This window comes from Podarcis tiliguerta (assembly GCF_965153285.1).
Source record: "Podarcis tiliguerta genome assembly, chromosome: 12".
Taxonomy (NCBI): domain Eukaryota; kingdom Metazoa; phylum Chordata; class Lepidosauria; order Squamata; family Lacertidae; genus Podarcis; species Podarcis tiliguerta.
In genome coordinates this window covers 16,598,667-16,622,787 of record NC_139545.1, presented here as the reverse complement: position 1 = coordinate 16,622,787, position 24,121 = coordinate 16,598,667, and the positions used below count along the sequence as shown (strand labels likewise).

The following is a 24,121-nucleotide window of genomic DNA, read 5'->3' as shown; positions in this document are numbered from 1 at the left end:
CTTTTATGGGGGGGGGGGAGAGGCAGGTGAAAACAGACCCAGACGTTGCTGCATCTAAGGTTTCCACATCTCTTGCAAGGAAGGAAGAGAAGAGACCCTGGTAACTGCTATAAAAAAAAATCCAAGGCTGGTTTAAAAGAAAATGTGTGAAAATTCAGGATGGACCTTGATAAATGCTGCATATGCTTCCAAGGGTGCACAGGGTGGCAATAGGTCTGCGAGAAAGCTATTGCAGCACAGGTTTTCTCTAAACCTGTAGCATGAGAAGAACAATATATTTATTTGAAGAGGTAAGCTGAAAGGCAGCACTTACATACAAGTGCTGTCATAGCCAGTTTCTCAGCACTTAAGAGCGCATAACATCACCATCCTTCGTTGAACTTTGGTTCTCTCTTTATAAAATTGCAATATGCCGCTTCTTCTGCGTCCCCCTCAGAAGCAACTCTCTGGTCCATGCCTTGAACATGCTTCTGGATCAGGCCAATGGAGCATCTACTCCAGACTCCTCTTCTCACAAGGGTCAGCCGGGGGCCTAGGGGAGCTTGCAAACGGACCTTGAGCACAACAGCGCTCTCCGAGCCTGCGGTTCCCGGCAACGGACATTGAGAGGCCGACAGTGAAGGTGGAACACAGCCATCGTGGCTAGCAGTCTCCTCCTCCATGAATATGTCCAACCCAAAATTATCCAAGTTGGTGACCACCCTGTGGGAGCAAATTCCATGGATGAACTCTGCGCTGCGTGAAGAAGTCCTTTATTCTGATTGTTCTGAAGCCTCCAACATTTCAGCTTCATTGGATGTCTACAAGTTCTATTGTTACGAGAAAGGCGGGAAAGCCTTTCTCTATCCACGAGGCATCACCTTGCCAACAAAGGTCCGTATAGTTAAAGCCATGGTTTTCCCAGTAGTGATGTATGGAAGTGAGAGCTGGACCATAAAGAAGCCTGATCGCTGAAGAATTGATGCTTTTGAATTATGGTGTTGGAGGAGACTCTTGAGAGTCCCATGGACTGCAAGATGATCAAACCTACCCATTCTTAAGGAAATCAGCCCTGAGTGCTCACTGGAAGGACAGATCGTGAAGCTGAGGCTCCAATACTTTGGCCACCTCATGAGTAGAGAAGGCTCCCTGGAAAAGACCCTGATGTTGGGAAAGATGGAGGGCACAAGGAGAAGGGGACGACAGAGGACGAAATGGTTGGACAGTGTTCTCGAAGCTACCAGCATGAGTTTGACCAAACTGCGGGAGGCAGTGGAAGACAGGAGTGCCTGGAGTGCTCTGGTCCAGGGGGTCACAAAGAGTCGGACCCGATTAAACAACAACACTCCTATCATGTTGCCTCTTCCTCATCCTTTATCCAAACCCCAAAGTCACAAACACAGGAACTTTTCCTCCTAGGGGAGTTGTTCCCTGGTCAGCTTTTTGCCTCATCTCCTCTCTGGCCTTCCATCACCTCACTTCTGTCCAGCATGTTCAGGGAAGTTGTTAATGTGTGACATTCTAATGTATTTTTAATCTTTGTTGGAAGCCGCCCAGAGTGGCTGGGGAAACCCAGCCAGGTGGGCGGGGTACAAATAATAAATTATTATTATTATTATTATTATTATTACATTATTCACCTTTTCCATCACCCTGATCACATGACACCTCTCCATAAATCCATACACTAGCTTCCTGTATGTTCCTGGGTCCTTCACAACCTTCTCACCTTTACCTCCACATCTCTCTGTTCTTATACCATAAAACATACGTGCCCGATCTTCATCCAACTCCACCACCCTCAGCCTTCTGCTGCACTTTTATTTCCTCAAATGAGACTGCCATTTCTCCCCCGTTGCCCGTTATGCCTGGAACTGCCTTCCAGAATGGCCCTATGAGGTCATCTCGCTTATGTTTTCCAGAGCTCTCCTCAAAACATTTTCCATGAAGTTATAGGCACAGCCCTTTAGTCCCAATACACTAGTATGGTAACTTAACTAACGCGTGTGTAACTGAACTGTTTGTTGTTTACACCTGCCTCTGTTTCTCTCCCTTATCTTCGTTAGACACAAAGGAGATATTTCAGAAATGTCTGGTTCAAGGGTGAGGAACCTTTCCCAGTTTGAGAGGTACATTCCCTAGTGCGTAACCTTCCCCAGGGCCACATACCAGCAGCGGTTAGCGCCAGAAGCAAAAGCAGGTGGAGCAATGGCCATGACTTCTACCTTTCTACAGTGGGTGGCCACACACAAATCACAACATACGCCTATCTGTATATTCAATGCGAGGAAGCAAGAGGCATCACCACTCTTCCAGGACACCTTTCAGGCCAGGCAAATCAAGGAGCAGGGCTGCTAATGGGTGATGCTTGGGAAGGGGACAACACCTAAGAGACTTCCAAGGGCAGGATAGAGAGGTCTGGAATACTGCCTTTGGCCCCTGATATAGAGCTCCCCACCTGTTCTAGATTATAAGACACACTATGGATTAAGCTATATAAATAAAACAACAGCAATGTGTTTCAGAGCTATAGCAATTCCCAGACTAGCAAGCATTTCAATTGTAATGACCAGAGAAAGAGCCACTTGCGATGCCTTGTTCTGCTTATGGAAATATTTCCCAGGGATGATTGCCTGGTGCTGACAGTGCTACCTTTTGGAAACCAGATGAAGACCTTTGATTTGCCTAGGCTCTGTTGAGGCGTAAGTGGGAGGAGGGTATTCCCCCCAACACAGACATTTTCCTAATGCTGTTGGCTTTTTCAATTTCTATTTTTTATTTCTTCACAACCATTTCAAAACTGCAAGCTCAGACCCTCCAAGTGTCCCTATTTTCCAGGGAAAGTCCCAGATTCACAGAAGCTGTCCCGATTTCTGATGGTCCCACTTTTCCTTAGGACATCCCTATTTTCATCAGAGGGAATGGAATTATGTGACCCCCAAGCCAAGGAGATAAGTAACTATAGGACCTTTAGAAGACATCTGAAGGCAGCCCTGTATACGTTTAATGTTTAATGATTTTTAAAATATATTTTGGAAGCAATCTGGTCAGATAGGCTGGGTATAAATATTATTATTATTATTGAACAGGATGTCCCTATTTTCATTGCAGAAATGTTGGGAGGGTACGTGAGCTGCTCTGAAGTACTAATAAAGCAGCACAGGGGCTTCAGCAGAGTAAATAAAATAAAAGTCTGAGCGATACGCACATACATCAGGGTGGCAAAGGGAGCACTAAAACATGTAGAAAGGTAAAGGGACACTGATTGCCACTTTTGCCCCTCGAGAGCCAAGCAGTGGCTGCAAAGCCGATCCTCTGAAGAGTGTGGCCACATGATCAGCAGCAAACGCAGGAACTAATCCGCATGGCCTGCTCCATCTGGAAAGAGGCTCGGTTTAATTTGCCTTTGTCCAGCTCATCACTACTTACAGGAAAGCATCCAGAGTGTTTCCACAGGGATAGTCAGCTTTACGCAAGAAGAGCCTGACAAGCCACATCAGCTGCAAACTACAATCCCCAGGATGCAACGCTCCCAGCAAAGCTTCGCAAGTCAGAAGTCGCCCCCCACTGCAGACCCTGCTGCGAAAGCGGCGCTCGCCTGAGAGGCCGACGCTCCCGTGCGCCTCACGTGACGCGCAACCAAACCCGACCTCCTCTTAGCCTGCGAATGGTCGGGACCCTTGGCCAATCGCACCCTTCCACTTAGCACAGGCCTTCCGCCATTGGTGGAGGCGGTTAGGGCCTCCGCCTCTCTCCATTCCGCGCCCTGCGGCTCTGGGCTCCGATTGGCCGCCGGCCTGCCCTTTTGAAGTACCTGTCGCTCTCTGACAGGTTAGTAGGGAGTTCCCTCACGGAAGGACGGACGGAGGAGAAGGAGGGAGAGGAGGGGTGAGCGGCAGGGGCGACAAGTGGGGCGGGGCCTCGCTGTTGGCTCCGCCCATCCTGTGCGAATGTCATCGGATGCTTCGGCCTCAATTAACCACCTCTTTCCGCAGCCCCTTTCCGCGCGCGCGCCTCGTGGCACGTCACTCTCCCGTCAACGGCTTACAACACCGTCCCGAGCCAGCGTTGCCTCATACGGAAGCTTTTCTCTCTCCTCACCCGCGGCTTTTGCTCCGCCCACCTCGCGCTCTCGGCCACGCCTCCTCCTCCCATTCCCTCCCCGCCCCCCGCCCTTCCCTTCCCTTCACATCGCGCGCGAGCTACTCCGGTCTCGCTCCCGCTCTCCGCCCGCCTCGCGCCGCACTGGGATGTTGGCGGCGGCATCGGGCGGCAGTTCCCGGGTCGCTGAGGAGATTCAGAAGGAGGAGGAGGAGGCGGGAGGCAGGAGGAACCGCCGCCGCCGCCAGTGAAACGGGCGCGGTAAAGGCGCCGCTGCCTCGCCTCCCTCCCTCCCTCCGTCGGAGAGCGCGCTGAGGGAAACGGGGCGGACTCTGCCCTTCTTCCTCCTCCTTCGCCGCGCGTGAGGCGGAGAGGCAAGCGAGGAGCCCCGGGGAGCAACATGGCGGAGCACTCGGCCCCCGACCACAAGCACAAGACCGGTGCCGCCGCCTCGTCGTCGTCCAACTCCGCCGCCGCTTCCCAAGCGCTGGCCAACAGCAGGGGCTCCTCCTCCTCGTCGACGACGACCGGCGCCGGGCCCCCGGCGGGCGGGGGCGGCGGCGGCGGCCTGTCGGGGGGCCTGTCGCAGCCGGCGGGCTGGCAGTCGCTGCTCTCCTTCACCATCCTCTTCCTGGCCTGGCTGGCCGGCTTCAGCTCCAGGCTCTTCGCCGTCATCCGCTTCGAGAGCATCATCCACGAGTTCGACCCCTGGTAAGTGAGTTGGGGAGCAGCGGGCGAGCAGGAGCCGGGGATCCCCCTCGCCGCCCGCCTGCAGCCCGTGAGGCAGGACGCCGGGTAGCCGGCGGGGGTCGTTAACGGAGGAGGAGCGGGGTCGACGCCGGCCCACTGCACAAGCGGGTACCGGGAAGAGTCTCCCGGGGCCAAGCGCGGAAGGGACGCGGAGCACGCGGAGTGCTAGGCGTGGTTTTGCGGGACCCTTTGTGGGTGAAAGGTCCCTTCCTGCGCCGGCAGATGCTCCGGAGCGGACAGGTAGACCTTGAGGGGCGGCTTCTTTCCATCCTGGGCCGAGAGGCCGCCCCCCCCCCCCTGCTCGTGCACTTCATTCGGCAAAACTTGTGCGGCGCCCGCTTCTCCTCGCCGCTGCGGCACGGGCGGCGTGTGCGTTGGAGGAGCAGGAGGAAGAAGAAGGGGGGAATGGCCGAGGGAGCGGCTGCAGGGGAAGCGCGGGGAGAGAGAGAGAGAAGGCTGCTGCTTGACGGGACGCTGGTCCGGGAGAGGGGCAGGCGGAGTCTGCTGCTGCTGCGTACAGGTGGGTCGCCGTTAGGTGTAATAGCTGCGTGCTGTGGCAGAGGGGTCTGCGGAGCTGCCTCTGCAATCGTGTGCGAAGAGTAGGGAAATGAGTGCAATCCCACCAGGGGCTAAGCATTTCGCGCTCTTCCTCTGGATTTCTGCTTCCCCAAGGGGGCATGTTGTGAACCGGGCTATGCGGAATCTCGGGGGACGTTCTGCACAGGATTTGGGACGGGAGAGCAAATCGGGAAGTTGGAAGGGTATCCTTGCTGGCCGGTAACCCCATCTGAAATACTGGAAATTAGTGTGGCGTTGGTGAAATGTGAGAGGTGATTTTGATATTCAAGCTTTTTGATATATTGGTATTGTTAGGCATGCCGTGTCACTTTGCTTTAGGATGGTTTTGCATGAGACTTTGCTTTTTTTCCATGTAAAACAAGTATAGAGATTTAAGCCACATCTCATGGAACATACCACATGGCTGTGGTCTCCGCTAGAGAAAATGTATGAGTTGATTGCACGTCATATTTTATCCAAATAGCACTGAGGCAAATGCAGTCCCGAGGTCTATTTCTGCAGGCTCAGTAATACTTTCTGTGCTTAGTTGCCCCCATGCTGCATTGATTGGCTTTAAATTGACACTTTATGTTGTGGAACAGTTCATTTCTGAATGTAATGGCAGGTTTTAATGCATCATGATAGGGTTATTTCTGACTGAGAGCTTCCTGTGTCGCCACACGGTTGCATGGAGATGTACATTTCTGCCCTTATATTGGATTGCATCACTTATTTTAATCTCATGATTTGCAGCCTGCCATGTGGACTACCATATTTCTCATAAGAGTGGGATGCATTTGAGAAACTGCCACATGTTAAACTGTGGGGAATCCTGAGAGCCACTTCACACATCACATCACTAATGTGATTAGATTACAGTAGTAATTAGTGTTGTCAGTGTGGTGCAGTGGAATAGAAGTTTGACTTGGACAGGATCTAGATTCATGGCCCTCATCAGCTATGAAGCTCACTGGATGATAGTGGGTTAACTTTATTATGTACTTGTAGTTACTATCTTTCTGTCTAACCTGCTTCACAGGGTTGTTGAGAAGATAAAATGGATCACAGCCTTATCTTCTTCTCTGAACCCTTTGGGGCGAGACACCAGTGTAATAATAATTACATGTTAGTGGACAGTTGTGTGTTGTGCAGAAAGAATTAAATGGTTTTTAGTGTACCAAACCACAGGTCTGTGTACAGTCTTGTCCGTGTCAAACCAGATGACGTGCTTTATGTTTCTCTCTTGAGGAAAACATACAGCTCAATAGTAGAGTACAGTACATGATTTAGCTGTAGAGGATCTTACATTCACTATCTGGAGAAAGAATTTCAAATTAGAAGGATCTCAGGGCCAAGCTACATGCATTGTCAGGAGGGCCTTTAGCAGATCTCTCCCCTCTTTCAAAGGTAATAATAGCCACAGGAGGGAAATATACTTGGAGCCATGGTACTGGGTGAATCCCTTGCCCCAAGTAGTGGGATTGGAGTGTCTATTTGCCCCCCCCCCCCTCTTCTAGAGCAAATAACAGCTTGGGGTGGGATTAAGATGGGGAAAATGGCACAGGATTTGTCACTTCCCTAGTGATATGTGTACTATCAGTTTTCTGCAGCAGGACAAATATGAGCTCTGGAGAAGGTCAATTCAAATAAGGCATAGCATATGTGTGTTCCTCTTTCCCTCACTCATTTAGCAAAGCAAAATACAGTGCAAGATCCGTTCAGTGATCTCTGGCATGTATATCATATCAGCCTACCTTGAGCCTTAGAGAGCTGCTGTCAGTCAGAGTAAAGAATATGGACTAGTACTCTGAGTCTGTATATGGCAGTTTCATATATTTTCTTCAATGCTTGGACCAGCTGTGTGTGTGTGTGTGTGTGTGTTGAAGAAGCTGTACCTCTAATTGTTAATGTTTTAGTGGATGCATGCTGTGTGTCTGTAACATGCACCTATCAGAATAAAGCTGCTGATGTGGCCCTGAGCACTTAACGTTGCACTTAGCAAAGGCAAGAGAAAACAGGTTTAAAATAATCAAATAGAAGTAGTTTGAAAGCAAAGGATAAAAATGGTGGTGGGCACATTGTCATATAATAGATTCTTTTTTAAAAAAAAAACTTGCTATGACACATAAATTGGAGGTTTAAGCATATTGACTATTAATATTGGATAAACAAACACTTTTGCATTTTATTGTCACTAAAAATGAATTCTATGAAAGTGTTTGCTAAAATCAGTTTCAAAGGTTCCATTACACCCCTGCTCTGACTAAACCTGCAGTCCCATGAACAACTGAAAGCCCCACTGATCAAAGTGAAACTTAATTATGAGTAAACATACCTAGGATTGCACTGTTTGAAACAGGACTTAGGATGGAGCTGTACAAAAAGGATTCTCAGTGGCTTTGATTAAGACACATTGGAGAAAGTAAAGCAATCTGGGACACTGCTGAGAGGCACTGAACCTGCTCCTTGTTCCAAGGAGTGGTTACTATGATTCTGTTAAACCTGTGAATAGATTTTGTGTGTGTGTCCCACAGTGCTTTGGTAAGAAAGAGAAATAAAGACATATTTGGAGTACCACTTGCATGTGTCCTTCTGTATACTACCACCTCTATTGATACCACCTGCTGTTGATAGACAATAGATATATAAAGGAAAAATAACCAGAGCTGAGTCGAAACAGAGGTAGCATCATAGACATTTTTTATTCTGTGCAGTCAGCAACACCCCCCCCTGAAAAATTGTTTGCACCCCTTTCAAGAGAGGGTGTGTAAGTTTTCCCAAGAGAGCAAGAAGAGGGAATGTTCTCTAAATCAATTCATTTGTGTATATTTAGCTGCGGCAGAACGGGGATGTACATTTGGATCAACATGACTATTCTTCTGTTGCAGCTACTCATGCATAACTATGCATGACTAAAGCTGGATCAGAGCAAAAGTCTTGCTGTGCAGTGCTGACAGCAACACAGGGAGAGTTGGCCCAGTTGGCTCAATAACAAAGATGCAGTTTCTCTTGCCACTTTCACTTAGACCTCGGTGACAATATCACATAGCCATATCTGCTTACACAGTGACATAGTGCCACCCTGTTCCCCAGTGTGATTGGCTTGGATCATGTTTTGAGAGATGTCCTAAAATAGGCTGAAACAGCAGCATAATGGGACTGAAATAGGTGTAAAAAACAGTGTGGACTTTTGAGGAGCTTTTCACATACCTCAACAGGTCACTTTTATGCTTTATGAGGGTTCAAATATAAACATTGGTTGCAGTGCTAGAAAAATTAGGCGTGTAAATGAATGAACAAAGAAGGATTCCTGTGTGGAAAAAATCCGTTGTGCTAATAAACTTCTAAAACTGACCATGTTAACAGTTGCATTATCCCTTTGTGATTTGCACTAGCTGCCAAATAGTTTCTGGGCTCAATTCAAGGCGCTGATATAAAACCTTTAAAGCATTTAGCTTGGGACCTGGATGACTCAAGAACTGCCCTTTTTCTGCATGCTCCAATCATCAGCACATGTCAAAAGTGTTCCCAAGAGAGTTCTAGATCACACAACCTCAGGAGGTGCCAGCTAGATAAAGGGTGTGGTGTATTGAGTCCCATCATTCTGTTCCTTCTTGTGTCTGGTAAAGTTATGGCTTTTTAATAAGGCTGTTGACTGATTAAATAACTTCCACACTAGCTTAGGCAGTGTTTCTTTTAATGACTTACGGATTTGTTAATTTGTGTTATTGTATTGGGCTTAGTTTATTTTATCTGTTGGCTGCCTTTAAATAAATAAAGCAGGTTTTTTAAAATGAATATTAAAAAAAAAAACAGTGGCCTAGTTCATATGTAATCCAAACAGGCTAACATGCAGATTCTGGGAGATCAGACTGCTTTTCTCTTCCTCCTGTCCTGCTGCCGCCGTGCTGCTATGAGCTAAGCCATAGTTTGGCATAGCACTGAATCTGAATCAGTGCTCATGGTTTACACCACTCCAGACAAACCATGAACTATAAACAAGGTTTGTTCTAAGATTTACAGTTTGTGGTTTGTCATCGGGGCATAAACCACAAGTCTGGGTTCAGTTGTAACACTTAGCCAAACTTTAACTTAGTTATAGCAGAGCAGTGGCAGCAGGACTGCAGGAGGAATAAATCGAGGCTTCTTTGAGAAGCATATTTCTGACATGGCATGAGGGATGCTTGAAGAAGAAATAGTATAAAATCCCACTGGGTACAGCCAAGGAAGCTCTTAGGCATTCCATAGCAGTTTGTAAATGACTTGTTTCAAATGTTGCAGTGGCTCATTGTGCCAAAGTTCCTTCCTACTAGCCTCTTGAAGGTAGAAAGCTATACAAGCTGAGGTCCTTCACCAGTTACAATGCAGTCACTCTGTTTATGTGATTATGCAACCTTACCATCTGTTTTGCATAAGTAAAATGAGTAGATTATTGAAGGCCAGGATTATTACCAAAATCAGAAATGCAACAGAGATTTCTTTTATTATTATTATTATTAATAATAATAATAATAATAATAACTTTTCCAAATATAACCATGTTTATCTATGTATGCTTTTGATACACTTGCTAGATTATCCTTTAAATTGTGTGACTCCATGTGGGTTGAATGAACAAGTAGAAATAAATTATACATCATCATCATGATCTGGCTTCTATGCCTTGGACAGAATACAGTTGTACATCCATCGTCTTTTCACAATTTATAAACTGTACAAATATTAGAAAAAACATATTTCATATGCCATATTTTTCTGTGTATAAGACACCCCCTACTTTTGGGGACCCCAAATTTAGAAAATGGGCATATGCATTTTCCATGTATAAGACGCCCCCAGATTTTTAACATTATTTTAAAGTAAAAATACACAGAAAAGTACGGTACAGTGGTACCTCTGGATGCAAACGGGATCTGTTCCGGAGCCCCATCCGCATCATGAGCAGAACACAACCCGCATCTGCGCAGGTTGCAATTCGCCGCTTCTGCACATGCGCGTGACATCATTTTGAGCGTCTGCACATGCACGAGCGGCGAAACCCAGAAGTAACCCTTTCTGGTACTTCTGGGTTGCCGCAGGATGTCACCTGAAAAGATTTAACCCGAAGCGTCTTTAACCCGAGGTATGACTGTACTTCCCTTTTCAGACTTAATCTTTGCTCTGTTTCTGGTTCAGTGAAAGAGGGCTCTCTTAATTCCATAATTTTTGCAAGCCACAAAACTGTTACAAATGACTTCTACAGCCTCTTCATCATTTGTAGTATTGGTTTACTGAAATTGGTTTTAGATTATGTAGCTTCTAACAAGGGCTTTCCAGTATGTGCTTCTAAAGATACTTTGGCTGTCTTATCTTTTATAATTTACATGGTTAGTACATTCATCTGTAGTGGTCATCTGTCTAACCTGCTCAGTCACTGGGCCAATTCGCTTACTGAAAAAAGGGGCTCCTTGAGTTGTATGGATTTTCCCCCTCACATCAGTAGGTAAGTTAATTAGAATTATAAGCCACAAAAATGAAGTGATCTTCCAGAAAACTCATTTCAGTATGGTATACTACTTTGTGCTTCCTCTTTGTTGTAGCAAGTGCAATTATTTGAGCATATGAACTCCAGCTAATAGCTTATTTAAACTTTTTTTGGTAAGTCCTTCAAAAAAGTTTTTGTCAAGCATTATAGAATAATCACTAAATTGTCATATTATTTTTCATTACCAGTACAGCTTTTTGCTCATGGTGATTCTTACGGTAGCTGCAATTGTGTCTGTTTATACATGCAGCTACTTCACTTCCTCCCTCCGTCTCCAAACACAGAAGTGCTCAAAGCAGATGACATAATAAAGAAATGGCCAAGGAAACAACATCAGTTTATGAATGAATGAATGAGCAGAAAAACTGAGAGCCGGGACTAAGCAAAAAGAAAAACTGAGACAGCACCTAAATTAAGTACCCAGTGGAAAATAATAGTGTTCAAGAGGTGATAGAATACTAGAAGATGCAAGACAGAAAGTCCTGCATTTCAGGGCTTTTTCATAACTGAAAAGGGCTTTTTGTACCTCTCAACCAGCCGTATCTCAGAAGGCAACATGATGTTCAGAATGGCCTCATCAGGTGTGAAGAAAAGCAGTCCATTAGATATTGTGGTCCTAAGCTGTTATGCCGTTATCCCCCTTAAATCCCATATTTCACAAATAGATAAAAATAATGTGTTGGGAATGACCTCCATTATCTTCAAACAAAAATTCATGGTAAAACAAATGTTCAAAAAAATCAGTTCAGAATTTTAGACACTTGCTTTGAAAATAAGATGTTTTATGCTTTTATGTTTCAAACAAGTTCAGGATGCAAATGTAATGTGTGAGCAGTTACAAGTAGGTAGCATGTAGGAGAACAAGGTAGTATTTATGAAGTTAAGGTAAATTTCAGTTTTAAAGTAAAAAGAGGTTATACTTGATTAGCAGTAAGGTGGTATAGGGTCTGAGAGGCATGAAATATAACTACCTGGTTTTAGGCAGCATTATCTGCATCATTATTTGTTACCTGATTGTAGTAAGGACAACAACAAAACTATCTAAACTTTTAGGAAACTAACATTCTGTATAAATGTTGAATGAAATATACTGTGGCTATCCAATTACATGGTTTCACATTAGATTACCACAGAATCGAATCTGATCATCTTTAAAACAGTATCCAGGGCCACAATAAATATTTCTGTGCATTGTTATTTTTATTGATAAGAGGTGACCCAGCCTTCATTACATAGACTTCATTTGCAAATCAGGTTTTATAGATCAGCTTGCTTCGAAGCCAGTGATCTTCTCTCAATAATATACTTCGTTTTTGTTAACATGTTCCACCATGTCAACAGAACGTTAGTGGCTTATATTTAACTTTCAAAGTGATGATGGTAAATGCTAACATTTTTTTTTTTCTATTTATGGCTATTATTTTCTTTAAAGTGTACAGGAAAATTGCAAAATTTATTTGAAACAGTGCTTTCTAACTCCATTGAACCTACTTCTGTGAGCATGTCATTCCTTCCCCTCCACTGGATCTTTGTTAGTTCCTACCAGTTCAGAATATCAACTTTAAATTCTCTTTACATTTTTTGATATCTGTCCAGAATGCAATGTACATATGGAACAACTTATCTAGGACAAATAAGTTCTGGTTTACTAAAGTGGCTTGTTTCAGCAAACCATAGATAAATTACCAACGGTATGCATTCTGAAAATAATGCTGTTAAACTGTGGTCAAAATGGAGGTAAAAGCCTCACAAATCCTCCTCACGGATGTATTGGAAAGGGAGGGAAATCGTACAAGTCTGTGGGGAGACTAGGCTCTGCTCCACTTGTTCCCATTAGGTTAGTGGCAATGGGGAACATTTAGTCATCCAGATGTTGTTAGACTCCAACACGCATCCGCTGTAGCCAGCAGGTAGTAGTCAAGAATTATGAGAGTTATATTCTGGCAGGTAGCAGGTTCCCCATCCCTATATTATGGTAAACCATGGTTTCTCATGATGCCAGAATGAGCAAGTGTAGTATGATTTCAAAATCTCCAAATTTTGTCCATTTCAGTGGGGTAATTATGCAGGAAATACTGTTGAAGGTGAAAAAGAGGCATTGGCCTTTCTTTTGATTTTTTTTTTTAATGTGGCAGTATCATAGCAGTGAGGGCAGATTTTACATGATCCATATGTTACTATATATGCCAACTTGATCTGATCACCTGTTAATTAGGAAAACATCTCTTCCTTCTTCAAAAGCCTTCCAATTTTTGCATGCGAATGAAGACTGTGATCTTTTTATGCTGGGTTCTCCAATAGCTAGTTTCGCATATATATACACACACATACACATACTCAGTCTACACAAATGAGATTTAAACTAGGTTGGTTTGTGGCTTGCTGTGGCATATAGACTGCCCTGATAAGGTAAAACTTTCTACAAGCTTATCCCCCCCTAGATTTTAGTTCCTGAGCTATATGTTTTTTACAGGATTTACTCCATGAGAAATACAATAACCTTCTGTAGTGCTGGAAACTTCCAGGGAATATTTTCATGGGGGACTACATTTGCCATTTCTCGGAGCAGAAATGGCAGTTTTATTACGTTTCTTCTTTAGTTGTCTTGGTAGTGGGTTCAGAGACCATGCATCGTTGCTCAGACTTTAATTAGGAATAGAAAGGAGTTCTGAACTCTTAAAGGTATATTACTAAAGGCATTCAATGTCTGATCCACATATGTAGCAGGCTGCACAGTGGATACAGGCCAGGGTTTTTTTCCCTTCACATGAGTGTAAGCCTTGTTTTACAACCAACTAGAAAACATACCATCACTCCCAGTTAGAAATTAGAATGATACCACTTGTTTCCAATGTATCTAACAGCGGTATCTGTCCGTGTAGTAACCCTTTGCTGTGGAACCTTTTCAAATGCATTAATCCCGGGACTAAACAAGATGTGATATTTATAATGTGTTTTGATTTTGTGTGCAAGTGTGCGCACTTGACTGATGTCTAGTTTGGACCTTTGGCTCTTAAATGCATATTTAAACAAAAACATTGAATTATTTTAGCTGAACTTTAGTTGTCAATATATTGAATTAGTGAGATCAAACTTAGATGAAGTAGAAATCTAATTTTAGTTAAATCAAGGCAATATCCTGCAGTTCTATAGCCTATAAACCGAGTCTTGGCATGCCCCAGTTCCCTAACTCACTATGATATGCCATTTTCTATTAGTGTAGTTTTTCACAGAAGGAAGGATCATCACTTTGAAAAGGGAAGAAAAATATCCTGCACATGCTTATTTAAACTTTTACCTGCCATTAGTTAGTTTGACTTATCTGAACCTGCCTCAGAATCTCGATGAAAGAGGGTTGCCTTGTGTAGTTCTGCCTCATTATCTCCTCTGAAACATTTTTACAGCCACTTTAGAGTAGCATACAATATCCTAGTCAAATGTAGGCCAGAATTTCAAGATGTGGATAATTTTTGATGTCGCTTTTTAATTATATTGATATTAAGACTGGTATCATTTCTTAAGGCCTATCTTTCTCCCTTAAAATATTTCTGATTCTTCCAGCTGGCAGTTTTAAAATTATATGAGCTACAGTCCATAGTACATAATGAGCTTATAAGGCTGCTTAACTCTTTAGTTTTCACTACTTCTTTAAAAGTCAACCACCTACATTGTACTTATGTGAGTTTTGTTGTCCCTTGTTCAAGTGTATGCAGATTCTTCTTTCCTGCCTACCTGCATCAGCTGGAAACCAGCCTTTGATTGCTTGAAAGTAAATCCAGGAGCTCTTGAAGGAAACTGATTTTCTAGATCCATTTCCATCAGAATTTAGGCCTGGTTTTGGCACAAAAAGTGTTTTGGTCGCCCTGTACAATGACTTCTGTTGGGAGAGAGACAGGAAAAAATTGTCCTTGTTAATTTGCCTTGACCTCTCAGCAGCTTTTGATACCATCCATTATGGTATCCTAGAGCAGGTTTCCAAGTTAGGGGTGGGTGGCACTACTTTGTGGTGGTTCCAGTTCTACTTGAATGGTCATTTCCAGAGGGTGATGCTTGAGGAGTGTTCTTCCGCCCTGGGAAGACTTCAGTGTGGTGTTCCTCATGCTTCAAGTTTAATATGTATATGAAATCACTGAGTGGGGTCATCTGGAGTATTGGAGTATGTTGTCAACAATATGGGGATGACACACAGCCCTACTTCTCATTTACAACTGCAGGTATGGCAGCGGTTGTGCAGGGCTGTTGTATTGGCTCTGTAATGGACAAGATGAGAACTAAGAAACTGAAGCTCAATCCAGACTGTGGCAATGTCTGTGAGTGGCTCCCTAGATGGATGGGAGGATAGGAGGTAGCCAGTGTTAGAAACTGGGATAGAAAAACTAAGAGCCAAATGGCTCCTGGGAACTGGGTTGTGGGTGCCAAAACAGAATGTCTAGTCACTATTGTGGGGGGGTCAGAAACACTTTTTATTTATTATTTTGATAAGCAGGAACTAATACACAATTCAAATAAGTGTCACATTGTTAATATCATATTTTAGCAGAAATTGTTAATACATGTTTAATTTGGTGTTTACAATAAAAATATTGGTACCATACTTCAGTTTTCAAAACACTCTACTTTTTGTTGTTAAACTCCTTAAAATATTGTCTACCAATTAACATATACTTTGAGGCTTCAAAGCACGTACATATCAGTAATCCTTGAGTGTTAGCCAGGCGCAAAAAATGGCACCCAGACTTTTTGAGGTGCTCGCAAATGGAGAATCTTTAGGTGCAAAATGTGCCTGGCGCCCTGCTAATTTTGAACCCTGGAGGTAGCCTGCTCTTCATGGGATTATACTCCCTCTGAAGGAGCTGGTATGCACCTTGGGGTTTCTTCTCAATCCATTGCTGTTGCTTAAGGCTCAGTTGGCCTCAATTCATCACCTTCAACTGGTGGCCTACCTGCGGCCCCTTTCTGGACAGGGATAACCTAACTACTGTTGTCTGTGCTCTGCTAACATCTAGGTTAGATTACTGCAATATGTTATATGTGGGGCTGCCTCTGAAGATGGTTCAGAAATGTCAGCTGGTACAGAATTCAGCCAGGTTGCTCACCAAACCATTTGAGCATGTAACATTAATGTTGGCCCGACTGCACTGGCTGCCAGTTGGTTTCTAGGTCCAATTGAAAGTGCTGATTTTGACCTACAAACCCTTAAGCAGCTCAGAACCAAAATGTCCTGAAGGACATCCTCTCCTTATGTGAACTGGCCCAGACCCTGCAATTATCACCCGAGACCCTTCTTCTGCAAGAGGTATGAAGGGTGAAAACACAAGTGTGAACCTTTGTTGTAGTGGCTCCACACTTACTGAGTGCTCTCCTCAGGGAGGCATTCCTGACATTTTCATTAGATATCTTTAGGGGCCAGGCAAAAACATTCTTCTTCTCCCAGGCCTTTGGCTAATTAAACAATCTATTTTCTTCTAAACTGTGGAGGTGGGAGTTATTGGAGGGTTTTGGTATGTAGTTTTTGTGTTTTGTAAACTGCCCTGTGATTTTTGGATAAAGGGCAATAATAGAAATGTAATTGATAATAATGATAATCTGTTTTCTGTTTCTAAAACAAAACAAACCTATATGGATATGTGACCAATATCATAATTTGTAAGTGGCAGCAAGTTACAAAACATTCAAATAACATAATTTTAAATAAAAGGGACCTGTCTGTGAAGTACTCTACAAGTGGCAATCATAATATAAGAACAGAAATAACATTGTGCTGCAAAGTAAGCTTAAAGCATATCTGAAATAAGGAACTACACAGGCAATGTCCTGGCAACTGCTAGTACTTAAGGGTCTAAAACTGATAACTTTTTTTAAGGAGAATGTGTGGCTTCCTTTACCTAAAATGTTTAAGGTAAAGGTAAAGGTACCCCTGCCCGTACGGGCCAGTCTTGACAGACTCTAGGGTTGTGCGCCCATCTCACTCAAAGAGGCCAAGGGCCAGCACTGTCCGAAGACACTTCCGGGTCACGTGGCCAGCGTGACATCGCTGCTCTGGCGAGCCAGAGCTGCACACGGAAACGCCGTTTACCTTTCCGCTAGTAAGCGGTCCCTATTTATCTACTTGCACTTTGACGTGCTTTTGAACTGCTAGGTTGGCAGGTGCTGGGACCGAACAGCGGGAGCGCACCCCGCCGCGGGGATTCGAACCGCCGACCTTTCGATCGGCAAGCCCTAGGCACTGAGGCTTTTACCCACAGCGCCACCCGCATCCCCTAAAATGTTTAGGTAAAGAATAAAACAACTGAAATTAAATTTGGATGAGACAGAGGTGCTTTTGGTCAGAAGGCATATCGGCCTATACTGGAAAGGATTGTATTCCACTTACAGGACCAGGTTCATAGTTTAGGAGTACTCCTGGATCTAGTCTTGTTATTAGCTGCTCAGATGTCAGGAGAGTTTCTGTCCAGCTTTGGCTGGTGTGCCAATCCATTCCTGGTCCTGGTCATACATGCATACATTTTGACTGAGGCTAGTGGTCTGTCAGCTGCACTGGCTTCTATTCTGTTTTGACTGCAGTTCAAGATGCTGGTTATTTTGTATAAAACCCTAAGTAGCTTGAAACCAAGCTGCTCGAAGCAATGTCTCCTCTTACGTGAATCTGCCCTGTTCTTTAAGATCAGCTGTTGATACCCTCTTTTGTGTACCATTACCTTTTAAGGCAAGAACTTTCTCTTGCCTTTTTTGGGGGGTGGCACCCAATAAGCAGAACCCTGCCCCAAGAGGTTGGGCTATCTTCTCTATTTGGATTCTGCTGGCACACACTTTTTATTCTGCTGCTGCTGCTACTTATGGTACTGTTTGTGAATGCTTTTCTTTGTTTTATGCTGCTATTTTTAGTTAATAATTACTGTTATAAAGGTATGGATTATGGTTACTTTTATGCTTGCATTGTATCTGTAAACTGCACTGAGCAACTCCTTTATTCAGGGGGAAGGGATGCGACTTTTAAAAAATAGGTGCGTTTATTAACAAACCCTTCCCTTTATTTGGGAGGTCATAGCTTAAGGAATTGGTGAAGAATCTGGTTGAAGTTTGTTGAAGATTGGTAGCTTGGTGATGAAGTTGAAGTTGAAATTATAAATGCAGATTTCAGTTCAGTCATAAGAATGAATATTGTTATGAATTGCAGAGGGGGGGTCAGTGTGAGTGATACCCTGGGTCCCTTGCAGTTGTTGGGATCATGTATCTGTGAGAGTGGAATGTTTAAGAGGAAGCTTGCCAAAGCAGTTCCTTTGTCAAAGCTTTGGCTGGCTTGTTAAGTACCATGATTTAGCATATCCAAAGAAGTTGCCCTGTGCCATAGAAACAAATGGATGGGCCTTTCTCCATCCACATCACCTGGCTGATAGGTAGAAGAACAATAGCCAGAGTTGTTATTTGTGTAAGCTGAAAAGCTGGAGACTCAGCTGGAGAACAGATATGCCTTCCTCTATGCTGGATTTTGTGGTTCTGCTTGAAACCTAATGGAGAAGCAAGATCTATTAGACTCTTGTTAGTGCTTGAGCCCCTCCATCCTATGTGCAGGTTGCATGTATGTGTAAATAAAACCATAAACCCTGAAGACACCAGAGTCTTTGCTGACCTTCATTGGAAGGTAACAGAACCTAGAGTAAAGTGCAGGCACTCCTGGAGTCTCACTTCTTGGAGTTTGAGATGGTGCCTAACAGTTTTTTCAATTTCCACATTCCTTTCTAGCTTGGATCAAGAGTAGTATGCTGTTAGCAATGTCAGACTTCTACTCACCAAGTGGAACTCTGGGTTTGATCCAGGCTAACTTAGTTACATTTGGATCACATTGATATCTACAAGGCTTAAATCATGATTAATCCTGTTGAGATCAATGTGACAAATTAAAGTTCAGCTAAATTTGTTCAGCTCCAATCCCATGTATTTGAATAGCTGTCTGACAAATACATTTACATAAAATAAGTAGATTTAATTGCTTAAAGAAACCTATTAAATTTTACCTTTTCTTCTAGGTTTAACTACAGATCAACACATCATCTTGCGTCACATGGATTTTATGAATTCCTAAACTGGTTTGACGAAAGAGCATGGTATCCACTAGGAAGAATAGTAGGTGGGACTGTAAGTACCAGAAAATGTAATCAAGTTTTAAGAAAATGTCTGAATAAATGAATGAATACTGTTACTTCCATTCCATGTTATACTTTGAGTTTTTAACTCCATTTATATCAGATTTTAAAATTTCAGTTACAGCAAGTATGTAAAAAACAAGCTGTTTTTCAATTAAATTTAAATTGTTCATATTTATATTTATCTCAGTATTGAATCATGACCATCTAGCAGGACCAGGATCTGGGAGATCCAGATTCGAATCCCTACTCAGTTATAAAGCTCCCTGGGTGACGTTAGGCCAGTCACAACCCCTTACCCTCCCTCACAGGGTCGTCGTAGGGATTGCCTGAGGTGGGGAGTGAACCATGTGCTCCTTGGAGAAAAAGGTGGGATATAAACGTAATAAGCTCTTCTGCCTACCTGCTTAAGAAAGCTGGAGGGGCCAGCCAGATGGAGATGTCCATCACCAACCTGGTGATCTCAGAAATCTCCACGTGGTTGCAGTTGAACTTGCACCAGTCACATAATGTGCTTGGTGAATTTCTAACTGGACAGAATAGTCCCTAGGACAGTTCAATTTTAGAATTGTAATATAGCTAGCTTTTATAAGAGAAAGGTATTAGTGAACTGTGTAGGCAGAAAAGCTTGTAGTTGAAAAACATTCATATGAGAAAATGTTCTTGCAAACAAAAGATTCAACTTCTATGTTTTTCATGATAGGGTTGTGGTAGAATATAATTGCTGTTGTACTGCAGAAATGTTTTGCATGAACCATCTCTGATGGATATAGATGTGTCCTTGAACACCAGTTAGCTCCTTTTTCAATCTTAAGAAGTGCTGTTTGAGTAGATTTACAAGATGCTAGTCAATAAAGCGAATCCTTGCGCATTTGATCAATAAAACATTTAATGAAATCAATTTGTTCCTCTTTTTGAAAATCCTGATTTTTCTGTTCTGATTTGAATTATTATATCATAAAGCATAGCTCTGCCAATTTTTGCAGCAAACCGTGTCAATATTGCTTGATGTGGTTGTGTAATAGTTTTGGGTTACTCAGTTTAGCTTTATATTAGGGTGCGTTCCCTTAGTACATATAACTTATGCCATAAACTTTCCAAATCAGAAGTACTATTTCTGTAAATAAACTATTTGATGCTTTCTGCTGTGGCTTCAGCAAATGAAATTCAGTAAATAGGTGATAGCTATATTACTTTTGGCAACCCTGAGGAAGGGCTGTAGCTCAGCAGAACACCCACCTTGCATGCGGAAAGTCCCAGATTCAATCCTCAGCCTCTCTAGGTAGGGCTAGGAACACCCTCTGTCTGAACCTCTGGAGAGCTGCTGCCAGTTGTGTAGACAATACTAAGTTAGATGAACCAATGACGTGACTTGGTGTAAGATATGATATGATATGATATGATATGATATTTATATATATATTGATATTAATAAATATTATTATTATTATTATTTATACCCCACCCATCTGGCTGGGTTTCCCCAGCCACTCTGGGCTGCTTCCAACAGAATATTAAAATACAATAGTCTATTAACCATTAAAAGCTTCCCTAAGCAGGGCTACCTTCAGATGTCTTCTAAAAGTCTGGTAGTTGTTTTTCTCTTTGACATCTATTGGGAGGGCGTTCCACAGGGCGGATGCCACTACCAAGAAGGCCCTCTGCCTGGTTCCCTGTAACCTCACTTCTCACAGTGAGGGAACCGCCAGAAGGCCCTCAGAGGTGGACCTCAGTGTCCAGGCTGAACGATGGGGGTGGAGACGCTCCTTCAGGTATCCTGGACTGAGGCCGTTTAGGGTTCTAAAGGTCAGCATCAACACTTTGAATTGTGGTCGGAAGCGTACTGGGAGCCAATGTTGGTCTTTCAAGACCGGTGCTATGTGGTCTCGGCGGCCGCTCCCAGTCACCAGTCTAGCTGCCGCATTATGGATTAGTTGTAGTTTCCGAGTCACCTTCAAAGGTAGCCCCACGTAGAGCGCATTGCAGTAGTCTAAGCGAGAGATAACTAGAGCATGCCCCACTCTGGTGAGACAGTCTGCAGGCAGATAGGGTCTCATCCTGCGCACCAGATGGAGCTGGTAAACAGCTGCCCTGGCCACAGAATTCACCTACGCCTCCCAGGCTGCGCACCTGCTCCTTCGGGGGCACAGTTATCCCATTCAGGACCAGGGAGTCCTCCACACCTGCCCACCTTTTGCCCCCCCAAAACAGTACTTTTGTCTTGTCAGGATTCACCCTCAATCTGTTAGCCTCCAACCACCTCCAGACACCCACACAGGACCTTCACTGGTTCTGATTTGAAAGAGAGGTAGAGCTGGGGATCATCCGCATACTGATGAACACCCAGCCCAAACCCCCTGATGATCTCTCCTGTTTGTCAGCTATCATATCTCATGGCCTTCCTTTTAGGCAATTCAAGATTTACAAACATATAATGAGGTATGTTCTTTTTTAAAAAGTGTCTGAAAGAATACAGGCCATCTGTGGTAGGATCCTTAGAAATACCCCCTTTAAAATATTTGCATGAATAGTCTCTCTGCTCCCCACCCCCTATCTTTTTGTTTCCCCCTGTAGAGGCTGCTTTTGAGATTGCTTCTCTTGTTTATCTGGTACCCTTTTCCCAAGCTGCTACTGGATTCATTTAGCTAGCTAGGGTTTAATGCTCCAAATTTTCTAGTTAATGGCCTATGTGCTTTTTGAACATTAGCTTTATGCTCATTTGGATTTTAAATACAATTAGATCCATACAGGCGGTGTTGAGAAAAATCCTGGGCCCACCCTCATAAAATATGATTTTTTTGCTTGCAGTTTGTGAAAATCTTTTATAAAGCAATTTAGATTAAGCAGGTGTCTTTTGTCGTGTTCCTTAGCCATCCTTGAAACCCTGAATTATATACCATATTATATGTTGTTTTATAATATTAAAGCTAATTCAATGCTGATACTGAAAAATATATCTGTATGTTCAATTGTTACCGAAGAAAATGTTAATGAAAATGTGTGTGTATGTGTGTATTAAAAAGACGTTTGGCTCTGGCAATAGCTTGGTTTTATACGGGTTGTGGAAATAACAATCTCTTCTGCATGTGGGTTACATTAATATATATTTAATATATATAATATATTTTAAGTCCTTCTATAACATTAATTCAAATAGAAGAAAAATGCATTTTTCTTCTGCAATTTGGTAAATCGCTTTTCCATTCTCTCTCTCCTAGGTCTACCCAGGGCTGATGGTGACAGCTGGCCTTATACATTGGATTTTAAATATGCTTAACATAACTGTCCATATAAGAGATGTATGCGTGTTCCTAGCACCAGTTTTTAGCGGCCTTACATCAATTTCTACTTTCCTGCTCACCAGAGAACTGTGGAACCAGGGAGCAGGGCTTCTAGCTGCTTGCTTTATTGCGATAGTACCAGGTTACATATCACGATCAGTTGCAGGATCTTTTGACAATGAAGGGATAGCTATTTTTGCACTGCAGTTCACATACTACTTGTGGGTAAGTAACAACTCATGCTTCATAATTTTTATCTCACTGTCTTTTAGTATTTTGAATCTGTCTTTGTTGTTTCTGCCTTTCAAATTGGCTTTGATTTTAGATTTCTTCAATCGGGTACTCACAAGAAAGCAACGATTTAAAAATTTGAGGGCCTTTTTCGCTTATGCTAATTACTCTCTTTCCAAAAGAAAAAGTTGCATTGTTATATGGTAAACTGGTTTTGAACTGGTGAAATATTTCATGGTCTTTAGCTAGATACTGCTTGAACACTTCCTGCATTATGTCAAGGACCAACTTATTCTTCAGGGCCTTTTAACTGGAGCAGAGCTTTCCAAACGTTTCATGTTGGTGACACACTTTTTAGACATGCATCATTTCACAAGACAGTAATTCAGTTTTACTAGCAATCTGGAGGTTAAAGTAGGAGGAGCATGGGGAGTGTTCCCGTAACACACCTACACACTGCAGCCGACACAATAATGTGTTGCAACACACAGTTTGGAAAGCTCTGAACTAGAGGGATCGCAAGTATAAATGATAAGAATTCAACAGCCATAAGCATTACTTTATTATTTATTTAAAACACACACACCCTTCTGTCAGTTTAACAAAACTCTCAGGGCAGCTCAAAGCAGTCATAAACAGTAGCCATGCAAGTTTCATTTAACATGTCATCAGCTTGAGCAAATTCCTAAACCCATGTTCCTGAAATAATGTTGATGGAAGTGGCCTGAACTAAGCCAATCCAAGACCTTTATTTCCTAACCCTTGAACAGTATCCTTCGTTAAATGTAACGTTCTTGTAGATATGACTTTTAAAAGTGGTCTGATGGGGTCATGTTGACACTGATAGAGATCATAATTGGTTACATTAGAGATAGTAATGGTACATTAGTCTATTGCTTTCCCACCTGCTTGTTCTCTGCTCCTAATCTATTTTCTCCCAAGTCCCATTTCCTCCCACAGGATTCCAAACATGTGTTAACCCTCAGAGGTATCTTGGGAGAGGTGAGGTGTAGCAGCAAAGTAATAAGAGGGCATGATTAAGAACGGTCTCCTCTCCCCTCTCCCCCATTGCTGCTTCATTCTAAATCAACTCCTGAACTGGCTTTTCCCTACAAAGCAGAGCTGATCATCAGGATATCATTACTTAGAAGTTTGTGTAGTTTAGATCCTAAAATTGTATTACACGGTCTAACACATGCATGTTTAAAAGTGCAGTAGAAGTCATAATAATCAAACATTAAAAAGTGTAATAGTTAAAGTTGGTGACATTTTGCTATTGTTACGAAAATGAGCTATATATTTAATACATAATGCAACTTTAATATTAGTATATATAATACAAACATAACAGATACGCTCATATAGGACTGCACCCTAGTGTGTGTGTGTGTGTGAGAGAGAGAGAGAGAGAGAGAGAGAGAGAGGAAGGAAGGAAGGAAGGAAGGAAGGAAAGGAAGGAAGGAAGGAAGGAAGGAAGGAAGGAAGGAAGGAAGGAAAGAAAGAGCATAAGCCATGCCCGGCTGTGGCATGAAGCCCGCAGTGCATTGTGTATT

General features: G+C 43.1%; 1 protein-coding gene and 2 long non-coding RNA genes across 4 annotated transcripts in view; 2 read left to right on the top strand and 1 right to left on the bottom strand.

The window, feature by feature from the left end:
* Nucleotides 1-3,754, bottom strand: part of LOC310660535 — a 195,007-nt gene extending 191,253 nt beyond the window's left edge. Inside the window, exon 1 of one of the 2 annotated variants that reach the window (XR_014503489.1) lies at nt 3,409-3,754. This is a non-coding gene — a long non-coding RNA (uncharacterized lncRNA). The remainder of the gene's footprint in view (nt 1-3,408) is intronic. The other variant, XR_014503490.1, reaches the window with a different exon arrangement.
* LOC310660487 overlaps nt 1-24,121 on the top strand; it is a 330,629-nt gene that overhangs the window by 152,397 nt on the left and 154,111 nt on the right. The window lies entirely within an intron of this gene.
* Nucleotides 3,819-24,121, top strand: part of STT3B (STT3 oligosaccharyltransferase complex catalytic subunit B) — a 43,980-nt gene continuing 23,677 nt past the window's right edge. The window contains exons 1-3 of the mRNA XM_083404829.1: nt 3,819-4,791; nt 18,940-19,048; nt 22,275-22,562. Of these exons, the coding sequence (XP_083260955.1) occupies nt 4,481-4,791; nt 18,940-19,048; nt 22,275-22,562 (708 nt within the window). The 5' untranslated portion in view covers nt 3,819-4,480. The remainder of the gene's footprint in view (nt 4,792-18,939; nt 19,049-22,274; nt 22,563-24,121) is intronic.